Source organism: Pholcus phalangioides, unplaced genomic scaffold, assembly GCF_987345545.1.
Source record: "Pholcus phalangioides strain wild (caught in Gottingen) unplaced genomic scaffold, Ppha-v1.0 ptg000004l_1, whole genome shotgun sequence".
Classification (NCBI taxonomy): domain Eukaryota; kingdom Metazoa; phylum Arthropoda; class Arachnida; order Araneae; family Pholcidae; genus Pholcus; species Pholcus phalangioides.
Genome location: NW_028301597.1, coordinates 189,746 through 210,780, shown reverse-complemented (window position 1 = coordinate 210,780; position 21,035 = coordinate 189,746). Strand labels below are relative to the sequence as shown.

The 21,035-nt window shown below is 38.1% G+C and overlaps 1 protein-coding gene across 8 annotated transcripts in view; it reads right to left on the bottom strand.

Annotated features, from left to right (window-relative positions):
* LOC149086369 (uncharacterized) overlaps nt 1-21,035 on the bottom strand; it is a 139,408-nt gene that overhangs the window by 67,829 nt on the left and 50,544 nt on the right. For 7 of the 8 annotated variants that reach the window (XR_016195717.1, XM_089254879.1, XM_089254888.1 and 4 more), the window contains 3 exons: nt 19,790-19,983; nt 10,829-10,908; nt 662-693 (listed from right to left, as the gene is read on the bottom strand). Coding sequence is in view for 7 of the 8 variants with exons in the window: in XM_089254879.1 (XP_089111005.1) it covers nt 662-693; nt 10,829-10,897 (101 nt within the window). In the remaining variant the exon portion in view is untranslated. The remainder of the gene's footprint in view (nt 1-661; nt 694-10,828; nt 10,909-19,789; nt 19,984-21,035) is intronic. The other variant, XM_089254896.1, reaches the window with a different exon arrangement.

Sequence of the window (21,035 nt, the reverse complement as noted above, 5' to 3'; positions counted from 1 at the left end):
TTAAAAGAAAGATCAGCTCGCACACATGCCTTGAAATTGGGAACCACAGAAACCAACTTCAGCTGACCACCACTATGGCGACGGAGTTCGAACCCGGGTCCTCATGATGCGAGTCCGTCACTATGACCACCATAGCGGCAATTCCATTGACTGCTATGTGGATTGATCGGTAGCCAGACCAGCTGCCCATGGACTTCGCTTGACGTCTGCCTCTTACTGTCTCCTGCTCATTGGTTGGGCAATACCTTGAATGGGCACTTCAAGCTGCAAAACTACATAAACCTGGCTCAAGGGTTTCTCCGATTGCTTGGTGTGTGTAAAGGACTAATCAAATGAGAGATTTCTGACTGTCATACAAACGATGTGAGCAAAAGCATGTGTTTTCGGTTGTCTGGACAAGTGGTGAGAGCACTCTAAATTATTGTTCGGTATGATGAGAGAAAGTTAACTGTGATAACTGATTGTGTAAATGTTATACTATCAAATATTTAATTGAATAAATGTTTGTTTTAATGGAGAACGATCTGCTCGTTTCATTGTCATCTATTCAATGATCGATACTGGATTAAATTTAATTGAAGCCAAAAATGTAAAAAGTATGTTGCACAAGCAGTATTGAATACACGATAAAATACTATATCTGCTTCAATAATTCACTTACGTCTGGTGGAGATTCTCATCTTTACTGCCAGCCTTGAAAATAAAATTAAAGTTTATTTCACCTACATAAGTACAAGAATTGCTAAAAAGTTGCATAGAGTAGTTGCATATATACATACATGCATAGATGTGTTGCTTCACAAAACTTAATAAAAAGAACTTAATATTTTCATGCGAAAGTTTAGTTGTGATAATTTTCCACTTGTCGTTTGCTACTACAATTACTGGATATTTCGAACCAGGCAAGCAACTCCCATAAAGGACATTGCACCAATAGGAAAACAACATTCAATTTGCATAAGAAATGACAATAGATTTCTTTACAAAAAATTTCACAAATTAAAAATGGTGGCAATTTAAAATGGCGATGTGATCAGGATCGCACATTTTTCCGGACTATGATCAATGAAAATATCACAGACTAATTTAATCAACCGTGCACGGTTATAAAAGATAACAAAACATAAATTCTATTAAAAATTATACAATTACAACTATATAAACATGTTTCAAAAATAAGAGATAGAGGCAGGTTTGGCAAATTCCCCAAAGGTTCCCGACTATTGTTACAGATCGATACAAAAATTACCAAGAGTTTGCGGTCATAAGCACTATATCGCTTTTCAGTATCACTCAATTTGTGGGGAAAAAACCCTGAGCGGCTGCCAGCTATCATTGACGCGTTGTTGTACCACTGAGCTGATAGCTATGTTGCTGGCATCTGCCACGAGTGCGATTGGGGAATAGGACCTCGGATGTGTCAAAAGAACTGTTTCTCTAACAGCGAGTTTTGTATCATCGAATTCTTCAATGAGCTCTGGTGTCCAGGTTCTAGGTGTTTTGTCTTGACGTTTAGAATTTTGAAGTACTAGATGCAGAGGCAATTGTGTCGCAGCCGCTTTCGGTAAAAAGGGACTAAAAATTTACCATACTGACAAATCGGCAAAGTTCTGCCTTGTTTTTGGGTCTTGGGTAAGAGTCAAAAGGCATCGACCTTGGCCGGTAGCAGTTTAATGCCCTGAGAGTTGACTAAATATCCTAGAAACTTGATTGAACTGCATGTGAACACGCATTTGTCTATATTGATTTTTAATTAGTGTTGACACAGACGTTCTAAGACCTCACGCACATGAGGAGACATGCTCTTCAAGGTTTGAAGATGCAATTAACACGTTGTCTAGATAAGGGAAACAGAATGGAAGTGCTCACAAAATTTCTCTATATAGCGCTGAAACGTTTGCGCTGCGTTTCGCAACCCAAAACTGAGGACGTTAAATTCAAAGAGTCTGAAAGGACTGACAATAGAAGTTTTTGGTACATCGGAAGCAGACAATTGTATTTGATGATAAGTACGTTTAAAGTCTATGGCAGAGAAGATGCATTTACTGTGCAGATCTATAGTGAAATCCATAATATTCCGAATGCTTTATCTGTCAGGAACCTCTCTTCATGTTGAGGGCTCTATAATCGTTACAGCATCTCCACGAACCATCTGATTTTTTCACCATATAAAGGAGACTGGACCACTGACTATTTGAAGGGCAACATATACCCATGGTAATCATTTTATCGAACTCAATTTTGGCAACTCGCAGCATCTCTGGGCCTAATCGACGGGCTCTCTAGTAAACTGGTACTACTGTAGCTTTGATGTGATGCACCGTTTCATGAGTTGCTTGCACTGGACTTGATGTTTCTTCCATTAGCTCTTTATATTCTTGTAATAGATTGTGGAAAATTTCATGTCCACATGTCACAGTTATTGCAGAGGACAAAGTTGGAGAAACAGTTGTTCCGGTTGTATACCGTTCACCCCCGTTGTTGACCAAAACCCGGTTTCCCAAATCCACAGTGAGTCGGAATCTTTTGAGAAAATCAGCACTGATTATTGGTCGAGATACATCAGCAATGGTGAAGGCCCATGAAAAAGTTTTTGCTAATCCCAAACTTACCTTTCATTATTTTCTTTCCATATGTTTTTATTGACTAAATCTGTCACTGCTAAAACATGCATTACTGAAATGACGAATAAAAATTAGACTCTTTCCAAATTACAGGGGTGAGAAGTGACAAAGTCGGTTTTGGAGCAGCAAATTCAGGATTCTGGGCAGTTTTGGAGCAGCAAAATATAAGATTCGGAGCAGATATTTATAAATTGAAGTAGGGAAATTAACAAGAATATTTTTGTTAACCCTCACCCCCACAGGGCTCAGCACGGACCATGGCCTCAAAACTAGTGAAAATAGTGACCAAATTGTTTAAAAAAGTGAGCAAATAGTGACCAAAATGTTTAAAAAGTGACCAAAATATTTTTAGAAAGAGACCAAATGGACAATGAATTTTGATTATTACCAAATTGAATGAATTGAAATTGAATTTAGTTTTAACTTTGCATTTCAATAGAACTCATTGAAATGTCTTTTTATTTTACATAATAGTGTAAAATAATTAAATGAAACTCAAACGCATTCTGCTAACCAGAAAAGTTTTGAATAACTTATCAAATTTATCAACAACTATGTGTGAGAGAATAACTTCAAAATGGGAAAAAGTTTTCACATTCAAAGAAGGGGAACAAATGAAATAACACAAAATTTGATGAGAGAGAATTTGTCCCATCTACATTCCAGTGGATATTAATTAAAAAATTACTTAAATTATAAATAAATTATTTAAATTAACTAAATTGTTTTAATTATTATACGTTGAGGGAGGGGCCTACCACCCTCCGCCCAGCGTCAATGGCCTACTGATGTATACATATATATGATGTATATCAATTGTTATCGTGCCACACCCCTAAGACCTTCAAGTCTATCTCCACTTATGGCCGGACTGGGAAAAGTGGGCGAGTCTATTATTTTACAGGCAGAGGGGGGGGGGGGGGCACCAAAATAATACTGCCCTTGGGTGAGGGAGAAAATAAAACAGTTTTGAAATTGTTTGGTTTTTGAGAGAAAAATTTGTAAAAATATATATTTTTCTTTTTTTACACACAACATACACCCCTGCAAAAAACACACATTTACTCCTTTACCCAGAAACACAGGGGTGGGAAGTGACAAAGTCCATTTCGGAGCAGCTTTGAAGCAGCAAAATTCAGGATTCTGAGCAGTTTTGGAGCCGCAAATTCAGGATCCGGAGCAGTTTTGGAGCAGCAAAATATAGGATTCAGAACAGATATTTATAAATTGGAGCAGGGAAATTAACAAGAATATTTTCGTTAACCCTCACCCCTTTTCAAAATAAAAAAACTACACTGTCTTTTGCTATCAAACATCTTTCCATCAGCTTGTTTTTTGTTTTTGGTATTTCAGGCTTTTGACAGCTTGTTTGAAAGAGAGGCTGTCATAAAATTTTTCACACCAGTCTATTTAAGATGATTTTTGCTTACTGAGGGCACTATTGTCTGTCTGGAACCGCAGCACTTCAAATGGGCTAAAATTTTTCTATAAGTTTTCAATTTTTTCATACTTGGAAAGAAATTGTTGCAAAATAGGAGAGAATTTCCGAAGAATCAACACGACGTTTGGCGATTAAGTACTTATTATTTGGCGATCTGACACTCGTTATTCGGCAAAGTTTCTAAATTAGCATTCGTAATTCGGTGGAAACGCACGTTTTACTCCCGGAATGAAAATTTTTTTTCACGAAACATCGGGATTCGACGCAATGACGATCGACTACAGTAATTTCTGCTGCTTCCAGAGGCGACTTTTTTTTTAAACAGCAACTGACTCGCATTTGCGCTTTAAAGCTGAAAGACCATTGCTAACCATCCTCAGTTGCACGATCACAGATATTATCGGGGTTTCGCGATGGAAAGGCCGATAGTTTAAATAAGGCGTACAGTTTAAAAAAACACGCTCTTAGAAAGAATCGTTTCGCGGTAAGCAGGTACAAAATTTTTTTGGCATCCTTTCCGAAATTCCGGGCATACTGAAGCAAAATTAGCTATTTGGCGCAGAAAAATACGAAAATACACTATTGGAGCAGGATGGCGCAAGATGTTAATTTTGGCGCAGTGTGACGCAGAATTCCCACCCCTGGAAACAGTATTTTTTTGGAAACAGCTCCGTAATTTTTAACAGAAAAAGAGACTCCGCGGCCTTCCCCGGTAAATTTCCCACGAACCTCGTAAGCACTAACGTGGCGACATTTTTTCGCGCCAAGGAATCACCGTTTTGCGGTAGTCAATTCAAGATGGCTGACAAAGGGCACAATGAATAAACGCCAGGGGCTTCGCCACTGGACTTATCCAGTTGCTGAGATCTCTTCCAGCCCAGCTTTCGTGGCAGAGTCTGGAACAAATTAAGTGCACCCAACAGTCCGAGTGTGTAGACTTTTTATCGGGGAGATTGGCTCGCATTCGCGCCTTGAAATTGGGAACCACAGTAAACCAACTTCAGCCAACCACCACTGTGACGCCGGTGGGGTTCGAACCCGGATCCTCGCGATGCGAGTCCGGCACTATGACCACCTCAGCGGCTGACAAAGGGCACATAAAAAATTACAAAAATATATATAACTAGGAGGGGCTCTGCCCCCCTGCCGCCCAACCCCCCCCACTTCTTTTCACAACATATCTTGTTTATTTCGTCCCACTTCATCAGCGAGCTATGGAAAGAGACGTGTGAAAGCACCAGCTTACTGAAGAAGCGAATTTTAATAAAAATAATGATAAAGCAACAAAAAACAAATGAGATTCATCAAGCACCCTTCAGAAACTGGGGCCCCAGATTCAATTCGCTGAATTTAAGTGGGGTCCACACTGGATATATCTCGGGCTACCGATGTGTTGCAAATTTTACAATGTTAAACAACAAAAATCAATGAGATACGTCCAGAGGTCCTGAATTAGAATCTATCAACATTCCCATGGAGCACTGACCTGGAAGCTTGTCGGGCACACCCCTGTAAGGGACCACGAAAATTTTTAATTTTTTTCAATTTTGCAACGAATAAAATCCAGGGCCCCACATCCAGTAACGGGAACACAATACGCAGATTTTTAGTGGGGAATCCAGACTGGATTTATCTCGGTCTTCCGCTGTTGCAAATTGTATAATGTTAAAAAACAAAAAGAATCAGATTCATCCAGAGCCCTAAAATGAAACCTGTAAACATGGGGCCCCCGACTTGGAAGCTTGTCGGTCATCCCCCACTGCGAGTGCCATGAAAAATTTTCATTTGTATTCGTTTTACCAACGAATAAAATCCAGGGTTCCCTACCAATTACCTGGGACACCAATTTGCATACTTTCAGTGGGGCCCCAGACTGGCTTGATCTCGGGCATCCGCTGTTGCAAATTCTACAACAGGAAATAATGAGATTCATCCAGGGCCCCAAAATGAAACCTGTAAACATGGGCCCCCGACTTGGACGCTTGTCAGTCATATCCCGCTGCGAGTGCCATGAAACATTTTCATTTGTATTCGTTTTACCAACGAATAAAATCGAGGGCCTCAACCAATTCGCATACTTTCAGTGGGGCCCCAGACTGGCTTGATCTCGGGCATCTGCTGTTGCAAATTCTACAACAGAAAAGAATGAGATTCATCCAGGGCCCCCAAAATGAAACCTGTAAACATGGGGCCCCGACTTGGAAGCTTGTCTGTCATCCCCCGGTGCGAATGACATGAAAAATTTTCATTTGTATTCGTTTTACCGACGAATAAAATCCATGACCACGCACGCAACTACCCGTGACCGAATTCGCAAATTTTTTGGAGCCCCCAGACTGGATTTATCTTGTTCTTGTGCTTCCGCTATCGCAAATTTTTCAACGTTAAAGCAGCAAGAAAACAATGAGATCCATCAAGGGTCCCTGGAAATGAAAACTTTTAACTTTCCCATGAAGGTATACGTACAATCCCCCCAGGGGACCCCGACCCTGTGTTGGGAGCACTGTTGTTATATGTATATTATACATATACATACCCTGCTGTCAGGGTTACCTATTTTAGCGCGAAAAAAAGTCGCCACGTTAGCGCTGACTCCTCCCGTAATTTTCAACAAACAAAAACAAAGAATTTGCCCCCCACCCGGGGCACCCGATTTACCATGGCCGTAATACAATTGTTTTTTCTGAAGGGGAAACGCAATTTTCGCAAGTACGAACGAAAATTTACTATCGCCCGGTATCCACTCTTTTTAACAGAAAAGGAGTAAACTCGGCACCTTTCCTCGTTTAATACCTGTGGAACCAGACCCCCGCCCTCTCCTATTGCTGTCATAATAGCGACTCCAGACAAAAACGTTTTAATAACTTCCGAGGTCTAAAAATGGGATTTTTTTACACAACACCAAGAATGGACCGCAAGATCTCGATATTAAGTCAACAATCAGTATCATGAAGATGCTCTAAATTAAGTGTCGGCCAGAAGCGGATAAAGGTCAGTTGACGGCCCGGGCATAAAAAAACAAATTAATATTAGGCCCTTTAAATTAGGAAAAAAATGTAAAGTAGAGGCCAAAGGCGCGCTCGGTGTGCCCACCGTTAAATCCGCCTCTATTTACGGCTCGAATGCATTAACTGAGTTTTTATCAGATTGATGACCAATTTTCATCTGATTTGGAAACCCTTGTGTTAAACTAAATGCAGAATTGCAGGATTCTGTGATCTTTTCATAAATAGTTCTCCTTTTGATCACGAATTTTATTTGTAGATAGAGATCGCGATTTTCAATCTGATAATTTTTTTTATTGGAGGTAAATTCAAAATACCTGCGAGCTTCTTTAACCTTGGCCAGCTACAAGAGTATTCTCCAAAGCGTATTAATACGCTTAATACGTATTAATAATATGCGTCTTTAATACGCGCTTTGGTATTCTCCCGCTGTGCGTAAGTTAGCTTCTGCACAGGCTCTCTTAAATCGTCATTTTAAATAACATTTAAAAAAATTAACAAAAGTAACGATAGAACAAACAACAAATGTAACTTTCTCGATGCTCCAAGAAAGGAATTTGGCCCTTAGGACTAAAACTTTTCAAAACAAATAAAATAAAGGATCAATTTTAAAATAAGATGAAAATAAAAGAACGAGTGAGCACGTGGGGAAATAAGAATGAATGGTAGTAGGGGGGGAATTCTTTGTTGTAAGTGTTGTAGCCTTTTATGCTAGTTTTTTTTCCGACCGGGTTTTCCATAAAACGATGATTCTTTAACCAAGGAGCTTTCTTTCCAAGCGCCTTGAAATCAAGTTATGCTGACGTAACACGGTATGCTCCCGGGAAGATAAGACGCCTTTGATCGTAGTTCAATGAAGGGAGGGAGGAAATTAGCGATATTGAACCGGTCAAGTGTTCCCCCTTGAAGAAAAAAAAAAAAAAAAAACACTGACAATAGAAAAGCGCCCGAGACAGAGTTTTTTTTGCTAAAAAAGTGGAAAAAGTGACCTGGGCCTGAAAATACGTAATAAAAGTGACCAGCTTCTAAAAAAGTGACTTTTAGGGAAAAAAGTGACCCGTGCAGAGCCCTGCAAAATGTTTAAAAAGTGACCAAATAATTTTAGAAAGAGACCAAATAGACAATGAATTTTGATTATTACCAAATTGAATGAATTGAAATTGAATTTAGGTTTTACTAAACTTTGTATTTCAATGGAACTCATTGAAATTGCTAATAGAGTGAAATAAATCAAACTCAAATGCATTCTGCTAACCAGAAAAGCTTGAACAACTATGTGTGAGAGTAACATTACATCCTTTCTAAGTAACAGTAGCATAGCCTTTCCCCCATAGGGGCCGTTCAAGTATTACATCGTCATCGATGGGGGGGGGGGGTTTGCTGACAAGTGAGTTTTTATCAGCCTGATGACCAATTTTCATCTGATTTGGAAACCCTTGTGTTAAACTAAACGTTGAATTACAGGATTCTGTGATCTTTTCATAAATAGTTCTCCTTTCGATCATATCTAGGGCTATGGTTTCTTGTTGAGATTTAAATACAGTTAGAAAAATAGTATGAATTTTATTTGTAGATAGATCGCGATTTTCAGTTGGATGATTTTTTTAATTTAAGTAAATTCAAAATACTTGCGAGCTTCTTTAACCTTGGCCAGCTACAAGAGTATTCTCCAAAGCGTATTAATAGTACGCATCTTTAATACTTGCGCTTTGGTATTCTCCCACTGCGCGTAAGTTAGTTTCTGCACGGCTCTCTTAAAACGTCATTTGAAATATTAAAAAAAAATTAACAAAAGTAACGATAGAACAAACAACAAATGTAACTTGCTCGATGCTCCAAGAAAGGAATTCGGCCCTTAGGACTAACACTTTTTAAAACAAATAAAATAAAGGATTTTTACACACCACCAAGAATGGAGCGCAATATGTTGATATCAAGTCAACAATCAGTATCGTGAAGATGATCTAAATTAAGTTACGGCCAGAAGCGGATAGAGGTCAGTTGATGACGGCCCCAGGAATTTAAAAAAAATTAATATTAGGCCCCTTAAATTAAGAAAAAAGTATAAACTAGGGACCAAAGGCGCGGTCGGTGTGCCCACCGTTAAATCCGCCTCTATGTACGGCTCGCATGTATGTTAACTGAGTTTCCATCAGTCTGATGACCAATGTTCATCTGATTTGGAAACCCTTGTGTTAAACTAAACGTTGAATCTGAAGGTTATTAACTGGCTGTTGCGAAGATATATTTTGGAAAAAAATTCAACTGCCCCTGCGGGGCATCGAACCAACGTCCTTTCACTTTCTGGATGAATGGCCTAGACCACTAGACTACAGAGGCAACGAATCTCTCACTTTCCTTGGAGCTCGTGTACACTGAAAGGGGCCGTACATGGACGGCCGGACCAGACTCAGGCCAAGCTCACAACTGCTGACGCTGCCACCAGATGACGACTTATGGGAGGATGACGTCACTCTCCGCTACCATACGAAGGTTTTTAACGACTGGCTGTTGCGGAGATATATTTTGTAAAGAGAAAATTCAACCGGAAAGTGAAAGGACGTGGGTTCGATTCCCAGCAGGGGCAGTTGAATTTTCTCTCTCCAAAATATATCTTTGCAACAGCCAGTTGTTAAAAACCTTCGTATAGTAACATAGAGTGACGTCATACTTCCATAAACGTTGAATTGCAGGATTCCGTGATCTTTTCATAAATAGTTCTCCCTTCGATCATATCTGGGGCTATGGTTTCCTGCTGAGATTTAAATCCAGTTAGAAATATAGTATAAATTTTATTCCTAGATAGATCACGATTTTCAGTTGGATGATTTTTTTTATTGTAAGTAAATTCAAAATACCTGCGAGCTTATTTAACCTTGGCCAGCTACAAGAGTATTCTCCAAAGCGTATTAATACGCATTAATAATATGCGTCTTTAATACGCGCTTTGGTATTCTCCCGCTGTGCGTAAGTTAGCTTCTGCACAGGCTCTCTAATCGTCATTTCAAATAACATTAAAACAAATAAATAAAAGTAATGGTAGAACAAAGAACAAATGTACCTTGCTCGATGCTCCAAGAAAGGAATTCGGCCCTTAGGACTAAAACTTTTTAAAACAAATAAAATAAAGGATCAATTTTAAAATAAGATGAAAATGAAAGAACGTGTGAGCACGCGTGGGGGAATAAGAAAGAATGGTAGTGGAGAAAAAAATTCCTTTGTACGCCCTTTTTGCTATTTTTTTCCGACCGGCTTTTCCATAAAATTACCACCAAAGCGTATTAAATTATTAATACGCTTTGATGACGACTCTTTAACTAAGGAGCTTTCTTTCCAAGCGCCTTGAAATCAAGTTATGCTGACGTCACACGGTATGCTCCCGGGTAGGGCGACTGGATAGCCCCTATTGTAGTGGTTATACTCCCGGGAAGATAAAGATGCCTTCATATATATAGGGGTTCCTTGTATGATCATAGTTCAATGGAGGGAGGGAGGAAATTAGCGACCTTGAACCGCGGTAAAGTTTCTCCTTGAAGAAAAGAAAAACACAGACAGCAGAAAAGCGCGCGAGACAGAGGTATTTTTGTGCTAAAAAAGTGGAAAAAGTGACCTGGGCCTGAAAATACGTAATAAAAGTGACCAGCTTCTAAAAAAGTGACTTTTAGAGGAAAAAGTGACCTGTGCCGAGCCCTGCCCCTATTATCAGAATTGTAGCATATTTTCCATTCCTGAATGAAGTGATAAGATTTGAAACTTACAGCAAGTGAGAATGTTGACTCTTCGTTTTTTTCTTTTTCCTCAGGAGTAGTTTCCCTAGCTTCTGCCATTTTTGATGACACTGAAAAATAAAGTTAAAATTTATACTAATCAAAATATGGATAAAAATTTACTTCATTTTCAAAGCCTTTCATTACACCAGCCCCGTGCTATCATAAAGTTCATTTATATTTTGTGAACCAGTTACTGTTAAAATAGACGGAGAATAGAGGGAATATTTAATATTATTTTCGGATGTATTTAAAACCGATAGTTTGGAGTATTTAAATTGGTTATTTTTGGATTTAACTATATTGAGCTGTAGGTCTCCAGGCGCTGATAAAGCAGGAGCCAGTAGAATAAAACCTTTAAATGATGTAAGGGCCAGGGCAAAAAATTTTTGCTGGATTTGGCCAAAAAAGGTCGCTGTGTTTAATAATGAAAACAATAGCAGGATTAAAATTCCAGGTATAACAGCTAGTATGCAAAAAATAAAAATGGAAATATGGAATATACAATCTAGGAGAACAAGATATTCAGAAAAGAAAAACTAGAGGTAACATACTAGAAAAACTATACACACAGCAAGATGAACAAAACAAAGCATCCAACCTAAGCAGGGGGTTATCAAACTTTTTCTACCTGCTGCGCCCATTCGCAATGCTTATGCACGAGCTCTGCCAGCTTCTTAGAGCTGTTGAACAAAGAATATTTTCAAAAACCTTTGCCCGGATCATCTGCGGTGTCCCCAAGGCGCAAAGTTTGAGAACTCCTGCTTTAATGCATGGGTTCTCAAACCTTTTCCACCCGCTGCGCTCCTTACCTTAACAAACACTTATCCATGACTCCCCAGAGAAATTTAACGAGGAATCTCTTCGGAAAACCTTTGTTAGGCTGCCACTCTGTGGTGACCCTGTTTCACTCTTTCAACAGTTGCGCAAGAGAAAGATCCAGTAGAAACATTATAGAATATAATTATAAACGTTATAAAAAACACTTTTGTTCGGATGGAGCTCGCGCACTTACAGACAAGCATAGTAGTGTCGTTTCTAAGATCAAGGAAGTAGCTCCGGATATGTATTGAGTGCATTGTTTTATACATAGGGAAGCATGGGCTTCCAAAGGAATGCCACCATAATTCAAAAAAGTACTAGAAAACGTAGTAAAGCTCATTAATTTTATTAAGGCTTGCAGTTGAATAGCAGGTTATTTAAGATATTGTTATGAAATGGTTAGTGAGCATACGCAACTCTTGCTCCACTCTGAAATTCGCTGGCTCTCCAGAGACAAAATACTAACAAGGCTGTGTCAATTGAGATATGAAGTTTTATTGTTTGTGAACGAACATAAGCCTAATTCTGATTTCACATTGCTACTTGTAGATGAAACTTAATTATATTAATATGACGAAACTTTGGCATATCTTTCAGACATTTTTTCTAAAGTGAATGAACTGAACCTCTCTCTTCAGGGAAAATTTCTAACAGTTCTTAATGCCTTCCACAAAGTAAAGGCATTTGAAAGAAAATTATATTTCCCAATATTGGAATTATTTTCAGTGGAATGCGTTATATGCACTGATTTCGAATTTCCAGAAAAAGTCTGCATACATCTCGAAATTGTAAAGAAATTTTTGTGGGTTTGTAATCCGTTTCAGGCATACAATTACAGACATCAGCTTCCATTATAAGAAAGAGCAGTTAATTGAATTATCGTGACAGTGGGCTCAAAATACAATTCAATGATCTTGGAATGTTGGAAGTTCTGGATTTAACCTTCAGTGAGAAAGGGATTTTTTTTAACTATCTGAAGCATTGAAAATCGTCATGCAGTTTCCAACCACATATCTCTGCAAGAAAGGCTTTTCATCCCCCTCCTTGGAATAAAAACAAAATATAGAAATAGGCTTGTGTATGTGCCAATCTATGACTGCATTTGACTAATATTGAGCTAGATATAAAAGAACTCTGGGATTCAAAAGTGTCAGCTAATGAGAAGTGAGTGTTATGGGAGGTTCCACTGTACAGTATTTTGATTTGTTTGATACAAATAATATTTATCTTTAATAATTTTTTCATGTTCAAGGGCAGACAAAGCTCAACCATTTCATTAAGAGTGAAAGGTACGAAAATCATATTCATACTACAATGGAATCTCTCGATAATGGACACATATGGGACTAAATGGTGAAATAAATTGGAGCTGTATTCCAAGGGATTCAAAAGTGTCCGCTAACGAGAAGCGAGTGTTATGGGAGGTTCCACTGTACAGTGTTTTGATTTGTTCGATACAAATAATATGTATCTTCAATATTCTTTCCATGTTCAAAAAACATGCCCTTTCATATTTACCATGTTATTAATGACGCTTAATGTTCTTGTTTTATAGTCAAACTTTTACCAGAAAAAGATGGGGAGGTTAAACCGATATTTCACTCAGAGTGGGTAAAAAACTGATATGTTAGTGTGGTAAACATAATCACGTGATTACGTATGTATGGTTAATTTTTTCACCTTTCGTGGGGGGTGGGGAGAAGTGACAAATCCCTCGCCCCTGCTCATGTAAAATAGTGGTCTGCATTCAGTCATTTTACTGGTCTGTGGGTTAGAAAAGGTTGAGAAACATTGCAATAGAAGGATCCCTGTGCAATTGGCAGCAGCAGTATTATGAATTATTCTATCGTATCCATGTGAGAAAGACAATTGGCATGACGTTATATGCTGTCTTAGCCAGATGACTGGTTAAAGCAATTTATTTCATGTCTATTCTTTGTCAGCAGTGCCTCAGAGCAATCTTCATAAACAGCATATGCTATTAATTCATATTAAATTCTTGAGGCGAGATGGAAAAATTGGCATTTTTGCGAAGTATTTTATATTTTAATTTTACAGCAAATGCATACTAATTTTCAACTCACTATAACCAAATATCTTTCATATCGTTAACATTAGCTATTTCATAATCACTTGCAAATCACTCATTTTAGGCCATACTCGTTATAGCAGACTTTTACTGTATTTCGAGATGCATTCCCCTTTTCAATGATGAAGGATTTTCTTTTGAAAAGGATTTCCTCACCAGGATACACTGATAGAACAATAAAGAATATCTGATATCCTTCGCTTTGTTGCAAGGCCTCAAGGAAGGGAAACATGTCTCTGGTCCTCTCGTCCCCCTCGAAACTAGCATTTTTAATTGTGTTTTTTTTCTTTTCATAATTTTGAACCTCACAGCAGGGGTGGGAAATGTTTTTCCATACTCTCCCTCCCCTTTCCCACAAAATACCCTACTGCTGGCTCTCTGTTCCCAACCAGATGACCATGTTGTTTACGGGTTCACAGTTTGGCATTGTTAGCACCATAGAAAATGCCATGAGAAAACTCTGTATCCCACGTTCCTTGGAGACTGGAAAAACATCTGTGCTACTCACCAGTGACCAAGCTGCATAACTTTGAGGGGAATAAGATTTTTTTCCTCGGAACCAAATATTTCTACAGGGAGAGGAAAAATCGTTTTGCAGATCCATTCAACACATGCGTTCAATTAACAATACAGAAGATGTCAGTCTTTTTTTACTCTGCAAAAAGAGAGCCGCTGATAGCATATAATTAGTGTGTGGCTAAAATTCCCTGGCTTTTTCCTTGAATAGATATATGGTATACCTACTACATGAGGGGGAAAAATCGTTTCTGCTGTACAGCAATATGGATTCCTATGCTAGGTCACAACTGGATGCTTAGTCACCCAGGGCAAGCGCCCTTTTTGACAATTCCTTGTAATGTTGAAGGCGAGGTTTCAGAATGAAATTTGCGTCCCTTTGGGGTCTAGCGCATGGGGCACAAAACCCGTCAGCTCCCCCCCAGTTGCGGTCCTGGCCAGACTTCCTATGGTGTGTAATTTTTCCCCCCACTCAATGTCTGTCGGATGACCAGCTGCATCTAGAGAATCTAACCATTCCTCGCCATTCGTGTAAGATTGAGCTATTTATGTCAGATAGTAGTAATCACAAATTTGCTCTATTGGAATAATAAAATGCTCCTATGTGAGCAAAAAAAAAAAAAAAAGAGGCTTAAAGATTTGTTTTTTCTTTTCAAAGTTCAAAGGATTTCAGTGTCATATATTGATGAACTAGATTATACCCCATGTAAGTTTGCTTTTATCTAAATGATTTATTTATATATATATATATTTGCTTTCTTTTGTGTAATTAACTGTAGAAAAACTATCGCTGACGTTTATACTGGGAATGTTGACAATAACTTTCAAGTGTTAAACTCTTAAATTCCGTAAAATTGTTGTGCAGATGTCGACGACCAATTTCCGTATGGTCAAGTTCGGCATTTGACCCAAGGGTAGGGCTGACATGAGAACAGGCCTGGGACAATTACCATAATTCTTTGGAGTTTCTTTCAAGCTGTAAATTCACTATGCAAGAGCATGTGAAAAGTTTTGCTTGGGAAGGGGGGGGCGCAGATGCAAATTAAAGTCAGTTAAGGCACCGGACGCATAAGTAAATACTGGGCCCTTTAAATTAGAAAAAAAAGTAACGTTTGGGTTTTACGTGACCCAGGGTGTGTGCCCGCCCTTAAATCCGCTTCTGTTTCGGGCCGCCAAAAATCCCAGCCAATGGGATGTGAGGGCATAGCCCAGCCAAAAAAATTTAAACAGATATGCATTGACAAACGGTTGAGGCTGTCAAAGAGAAATGAGGAAAAGTGATTTCCGCTGTGAAAGTGAGAGCCACTCTTAGGAATGTGTGACAGGAGCGGTCACACTGGACACCGTGCTTTGTGGGGCCCCTGCACTCACGGTAAACTATTTGAGGCTGTCATGAATTCTGAAGTTTCATCAGTTCTGGAATTATTTCTTTGAACAATTCTGAAAAATTTTCCCCCTGCAAATTTTGAATTGGTACAGGAATTATTTGTTTCATCAAGTCCAAAATTTTTATCAGTTTCAGGATTTTCTGTCATTAGTTTAAAATTACCTTCAGTGCTGAATTTTCGCCAGTTTTTGTGTTAATCTATTGAATTGTGTATTTAACATTTGATGTATGGATATTTCACAGCATTCTTGCATATTTTGAAATAATGGATGTCGATTCGTCAGGGGTGTAGCCAGAATTTCCTTGGGGGGGGGGGGGAAAGAAACAAAGTGATAGAACAATAGATTTGGCCATCTTTTTCCCCTTTTCTGTCATTTCAGGAGGAGACCAGACCCCCCCCCCAAGTCCCCCCTCACTACGCCCTGGCGATTCTTACCCCCAATATATACAATCGGGCAAATATTTTTCGTGTCCGAAACTATTGAGACGCACCGGGCCCCTTAGGTAAAGGTTCGTTCAAGTATTACGTCAGCATCGATGGGGGAGGGGGTTCCTGATTTGCTCACTTTTGATGACAAGGGGAGAGGGGGATTTGGATGATGCTTATGTCATCAACCACCCTTTCTGAAAATATGAAATATTTTTAATGACAACTTACTCGGTCCGTCAAAAACGAAAAAAAAAACCTTTGGGTATATTGTGGGAAAATGAACATTCTCCCTATTGGTAAATCCCCTACAGAGCCACTTTAATCATCTCTAAATGTTTCACGGATCCTTCAAGTGCTCAGGAAATGTGTCCGGGCTGCTTAAGTGCTCTGAAACACATCACTCAAGTGATCCGTAATTATGCCACAGACATGGGCCCCACATCCTGAAGCAGGGCCCCTAGGCTGGGATATTCCACGGGCCCCTTTATGATAATTTATAGCATGAAAAACAAAAAAATGAAAATCATCCTGGGCCCCAGGGCTGGAGCTTCGTCAGCCCACCCCTTATGGGTGCCATGGCCACAGATCACTTAAATAATCTGGTAATGTTCCACGGGTAACTTGATTGATGTAGAAACGCACTGGGGGCTGCTTAAGCGCTCTAAAATTGTACCACGTCACTCAAGGGATCTCTAAATGTGCCACAGATCGTTCAAGTGTTCTGGAACTGTGGCCGCTTAGTTCTTTTTCACAAAATTAGGTTGGGGGGGAGGGGCAAGCCACATCAGATAACCTTCAGGTCCACATTTTGTCCGGGGGGTCCAGGGTTTACCATACATGGCTTAAAGCGTAGGTCGTAATGAATTTCTTAAATTTTGAGTTCTTACCCTTCAGATAGCATTGAAATTAACAAATCGATTATAATAACATATAAAGGTATTTTCTTTTGAAATTATAATTTTTTTAAAATGCTTTTTACATTTAAAATATTTTTTTTTCTCTGGGGGCGCACGAGTCCCCTTGACCCCCCTCCTCCTGCATACGTTTCTGATCCCAACAACATGCATTAGAAGGTGGGGGCAGTGCTGACAAAATTTTGCTGACAAGGGGAAGGAGGAGTAAAAAATGGCTAAAATTTATTCTGACGTAATACTTGAACGGCCCCTAAGGACGGGAGTGTTGTCAAACAGAATGGGCACACCAGGCACGGCTCTTGAAACTTTCAATAATTTGCCGAATAGGGCTTCAGAAATATCACTTGGCCTGGGGCTCCATCAAAGACCCTAGAGCAGGCAGCATTGGAGGATGAGTGGGGAATCTTGTATTGTCAGGGGTTATACTACTGTCAGGGGTTCTTCAACTTTTTCTACCCACGGCACCTCTTTTCCTAATCAACGCTTATCCACGGCTCGCCAGAGCAGTTCAACAGTCTCTTCGGAAAACCTTTGCAGGGTGCCGCGGCCCACAGTTCGAGAACCACTGCATTATGTATTTGTATCACTTTCTGTTTTCAATGTAAGCTTCCCCAATATTCTGAAACCACTTTAACCAAATGACCCGCAATGTTACTGTAACATGCATACAATAGAACTATTCGATTTCAGAATATGCATTAGTATGTTTTTAAAGAATTGATGATCAAAACCATCTCTGTGTGTGTGATTGATGATTAAACCCATTTTCTAGCACTTAATCGGTTTGTAACAGAATTTCACAGTTTTATGTGAATATTATGACGGGGCACAGGTCATCGGTAAAATCAAAAAAAAATTCGAAAAAAAAAACCAAAAAAAAAAAAAAAACGGGACACTCTACTTCAAAAAAAACAGTCATCAATGTATGGTCAGGCAAAAATATATGCAAATATTATGACCTGTACAGAGAAATGACTCGCATACTTTGAGCAACATCCATCATTTCTGACTTCCGGTGTCCCTGATAACAGCCTAGATCTACAATACTGCAATATCAATATCCCGGACTCAGTGAGTGAAATTGTTGGCTCTTTCACCTGAATCGGCAAAAATTGTTTCGTGTATATCCACAATCTTTAAAATCACGTAGAGTCAATCACGAGCCTAATGTCGCAGACAATAACAGCACAATCACAAGAATTGATCTTACTGAGGGAAATGGTGAAGCAACAACAATCTGATCTAATCAAATATCAAGATGAGCAATCATTTTTAGAGACAGAACACCACAATGAGATCACATATCTGCCATCTCCAGGTAGACATCGCTGATCTGCAACAATATTCACGACAAACTAACATTGAGATTCTTGGCCTCCCTGAATCAGAGAATGAGGACATACATAGCATCAAATCCACAATTTTAACCAAACTGGATCTTCTTGATTTAGAGCCTGATATCAATACCATCCACCGTGTTCCACGACAAGAAAGGACAAAATCAAGCCCATTATCGTACAATTCAAATCAAAGGAAAAACGTGATATATTATTTAACGCCACACACAAACTGAAATTGTGTGCATCACAACTTAATGAACACCTCAGACCCAGCAATGTTTATTTTAATGAGCATCTTGCACCTTATATGAAACAGGTACAGTATTTTGCTAAAAAATTCAAAACAGAAAATGATTTCAAATTTTGCTGGTCATGAAATTGAAAAATATACTTGAGAAAATCGGAGGACACCAGAGTGTACAAAATCAATCGTATTGATGATTTAAATCACATTAATTAGCATGTATGAACTCTAACTGAAATGTGCACTCTGGGGTCTTCCCAATTTTATTTACATTCTATTAAAAAAATAATTTGGAAAATTCATATACAAATTTCTAAAATATACTCAATTGTTTACAATTTTTTACTAGTATATTATGTGAATATTACAGTAACTTAAAATTAATTAAATTTGCAATTATACACTTGTGCTATGTTTTTCTGCATAACATTTTAATTTTTAAATTGTGTGTAAAAATTGATGTTTTCACCGGAGTGCTGGTAGTTATTATATATAAAACTACATTGTCTTGGAATATCTAGAATAAAATTCTCTGATCTTGGCACTCTGGAGGAGTTCATTAATTTTATTCATACCCAAAATATGCATGATTATGATAAATTTTATATTATTAACATTGTTCACTTCAACATTCGTAGCATAAGAGCAAAGTTTGATTAACTGATGATCCTATTGAATGAATCTATGGATTATATTGATATTCCTGTTTTGTCTAAGGTTTGGGTTTTTGAGGATGAGGTTGATCACTATAGATTGCCAAATTATAATTTATTTACGAGATGCAGAGATTATAATAGTTCAGGCGGAATTTTCGTTTATACAAAAAAAGTTCGTTCCTTCAGTTTTTAGAACTTGATTCTATAGTAGGTCTATAGGTAGTAGTAGTCGTGAACTGAAAGCCTAGGTTCAGGACAGCATTTTATTGTTAATGGTGTGATTTGGATATTTATTTTCCCACATGAATGACCCAAAGTAACATTTCAAGTGCTTGATGTAATTATTCTTCAACCAATCATCTGGGCACGATGGCCATGTCATAACCCTATGCTATGATGCTAAAGGTGACACATAGATCGGTTAAAAAAAAAAAAAAAGGCTCATGCTGGGAATATAAGCCAAGAAATGAGGCAAATATATATCTATACATTTGCCACACTAAAATAATTACTATAAAAATAAATTTAACTATGAAAATTATCAAATCACTCACCTCAAAGATTCACTAGAAGGTTCAGTTACTTTTGGTTTATCATCAGCTGGTTTACTGGAGACAACTTCAGCTTTTCACTTTCCTTCAGGTTGTGCGGCACTATGTGGTAAGGACAAACTAGCAGCAGTAGCTATGGTGGCAGCAGGTTGAGGTGTCAATTCTGAAGAGCTAATTTCATTAGACACCTGCTGAGGCTGAAAGAAAAAAAAAAAAAAGACGCTCATAATTGATTCAGACATCAAAATTTCATATATACAGGGTTCATACTCATTTTCGTAAAAAAATTTCCCTGACTTTTCCAGGTTTTCCAGTCAAATTTTCAAAAAATTCCGTTTTTTTTTTTAAATCAAAAAATTGATATAAATTAATAAAAATTTAGAAAAATTAATTATATTATAAAATTATTTATATTAATTATAAAATCAATAATTTTAATTACAATATCATAATGACATCATAATCGTAGATTTCTTTACACGCATTTATGCTTTTCAAATTCACCTGATGGAGAAGAAAAATGGAACACAATTAAGAAATTAAAGATTTCCCTTTTCGGCAATTTCAATGCCCACAAGATTAAAGTCTTTACAGTTGTTTCCTTTGTGACATAATTAGTCAAAGATGTAGTTGGTTTCACTGCATCAAAATTCTTTACAGTTGGCTTGCACTCGCGTAAGCGCTAGAACCGAGAAGCTACGCAGGGGGTTGTTCACTGAACTCTGATTTTACGAACTTTTTTTCCATTAGGAAACAAATTGTTAAAAAGTTTCTTTGACACAAGACATTAGAAAATATGTATATGTACATACATTTGATAGATCATACCTGAATGCAACCACACTGGGGCGGCACAAAAAAAAAAAAAAAAAAATATAGCTGTATGAATAAAATACAGTGGTTTTCGACAATTTTTTTTTGTCATCTCAATAGAGACAAAAATATATTTGTATTGAGCCCTCGCCTACAGTGAGGTTTAAGCCAAGGCAGGGGTCAGCACGGATCATGGGCTCAAAACTAGTGAAAATAGTGACCAAAATGCTTGAAAAAGTGACCAAATAGTGACAGAAATGCTTGAAATAGTGACCAAAATATTTTTAGAGAGAGACCAAACGGACAATGAATTTTTATTACCAAATTGAATGAATTGAAATTGAATTTAGTTTTAACCTTGCATTTCAATAGAACTCATTGAAATTGCTTTTTTCACATAATAGTGTGAAATAATTAAAATCAAACTCAAATGCAT